Here is a 1,467-nt window from a genome sequence, read left to right on the forward strand (position 1 = left end):
TGGGGTCAATGGCTCTCTATGGGGCTCTATGGGGTCCAATGGCTCTCTATGGGGCTCTATGGGTTCCAGTAGCTCTCTATGGGGCTCTATGGGGTCAATGGCACTCTATGGGGTCCAATGGCACTCTATGGGGCTCTATGGGGTCCAATGGCACTCTATGGGTTCCAGTGGCTCTCTATGGGGCTCTATGGGCTCAATGGCACTCTATGGGTTCCAATGGCTCTCTATGGGGCTCTATGGGGTCAGTGGCACTCTATGGGGTCCAATGGCACTCTATGGGGCTCTATGGGGTCAATGGCACTCTATGGGTTCCAATGACACCCTATGGGTTCCAATGGCTCCCTATGGGGTTCCACTGACCCCCTGTGTGTCTCTATGGGTCCCAGACCCATACGTGAAGGCGTCTCTGATGGCACTCTATGGGGTCAATGGCACTCTATGGGGTCAGCGTGTCCCTATGGGTTCCAATGGCTCCCTATGGGTTCCATTGACCCCCTATGTGTCCCTATGGGTCCCAGACCCATACATGAAGGTGTCTCTGATGGCACTCTATGGGGTCAATGGTACTCTATGGGGTCCAGTGGCTCTCTATGGGGCTCTATGGGGTCAATGGCACTCTATGGGTTCCAATGACACCCTATGGGTTCCAATGGCTCCCTATGGGGTTCCACTGACCCCTATGTGTCCCTATGGGTCCCAGACCCATACGTGAAGGCGTCTCTTATGGCACTCTATGGGGTCAATGGCTCTCTATGGGGCTCTATGGGGTCAATGGCACTCTATGGGGCTCTATGGGTTCCAATGGCTCTCTATGGGGTTCTAAGGGATTGGTGGCACCCTATGGGGTCCAATGGCTTTCTATGGGGCTCTATGGGGTCAGTGGCACTCTATGGGGCTCTATGGGGTCCAATGGCTCTCTATGGGGCTCTATGGGGTCAGTGGCACTCTATGGGGTCCAATGGCACTCTATGGGGCTCTATGGGGTCCAATGGCTCCCTATGGGGTCAAGGTGTCCCTATGGGTTCCAATGGCTCCCTGTGGGTTCCAATGGCTCTCTATGGGGCTCTATGGGGTCAATGGCTCTCTATGGGGCTCTATGGGGTCCAATGGCACTCTATGGGGTCCAACGACACTCTATGGGTTCCAATGACACCCTATGGGTTCCAATGGCTCCCTATGGGGTTCCATTGACCCCCTATGTGTCTCTATGGGTTCCAATGGCTCCCTATGGGTTCCACTGACCCCTATGTGTCCCTATGGGTCCCAGACCCATACGTGAAGGCGTCTCTGATGGCTGAGGGCCGTCGCTTGAAGAAGAGGAAGACGTCGATCAAGAAGAACACGTTGAACCCCAGCTACAACGAGGCCCTGGTGTTCGACGTGCCCCACGAGAGCGTCAACCACGTCAGCATCACCATCGCCGTCATGGACTATGACTGGTAGGGGGGGATAGGGGGGGATATGGGG

The 1,467-nt window shown here is 55.6% G+C and overlaps 1 protein-coding gene across 2 annotated transcripts in view; it reads left to right on the forward strand.

Moving 5' to 3' along the window:
• The first annotated feature begins 1,104 nt into the window (after positions 1 to 1,104).
• Positions 1,105 to 1,467, forward strand: part of LOC107307616 (synaptotagmin-C-like) — a 9,104-nt gene continuing 8,741 nt past the window's right edge. Inside the window, exon 1 of one of the 2 annotated variants that reach the window (XM_015851142.2) lies at positions 1,105 to 1,439. In XM_015851142.2, the coding sequence (XP_015706628.1) occupies positions 1,198 to 1,439 (242 nt within the window). In that variant the 5' untranslated portion in view covers positions 1,105 to 1,197. The remainder of the gene's footprint in view (positions 1,440 to 1,467) is intronic. The other variant, XM_015851141.2, reaches the window with a different exon arrangement.

The sequence above is a fragment of the Coturnix japonica genome, unplaced genomic scaffold, assembly GCF_001577835.2.
Source record: "Coturnix japonica isolate 7356 unplaced genomic scaffold, Coturnix japonica 2.1 chrUnrandom709, whole genome shotgun sequence".
Lineage (NCBI taxonomy): Eukaryota > Metazoa > Chordata > Aves > Galliformes > Phasianidae > Coturnix > Coturnix japonica.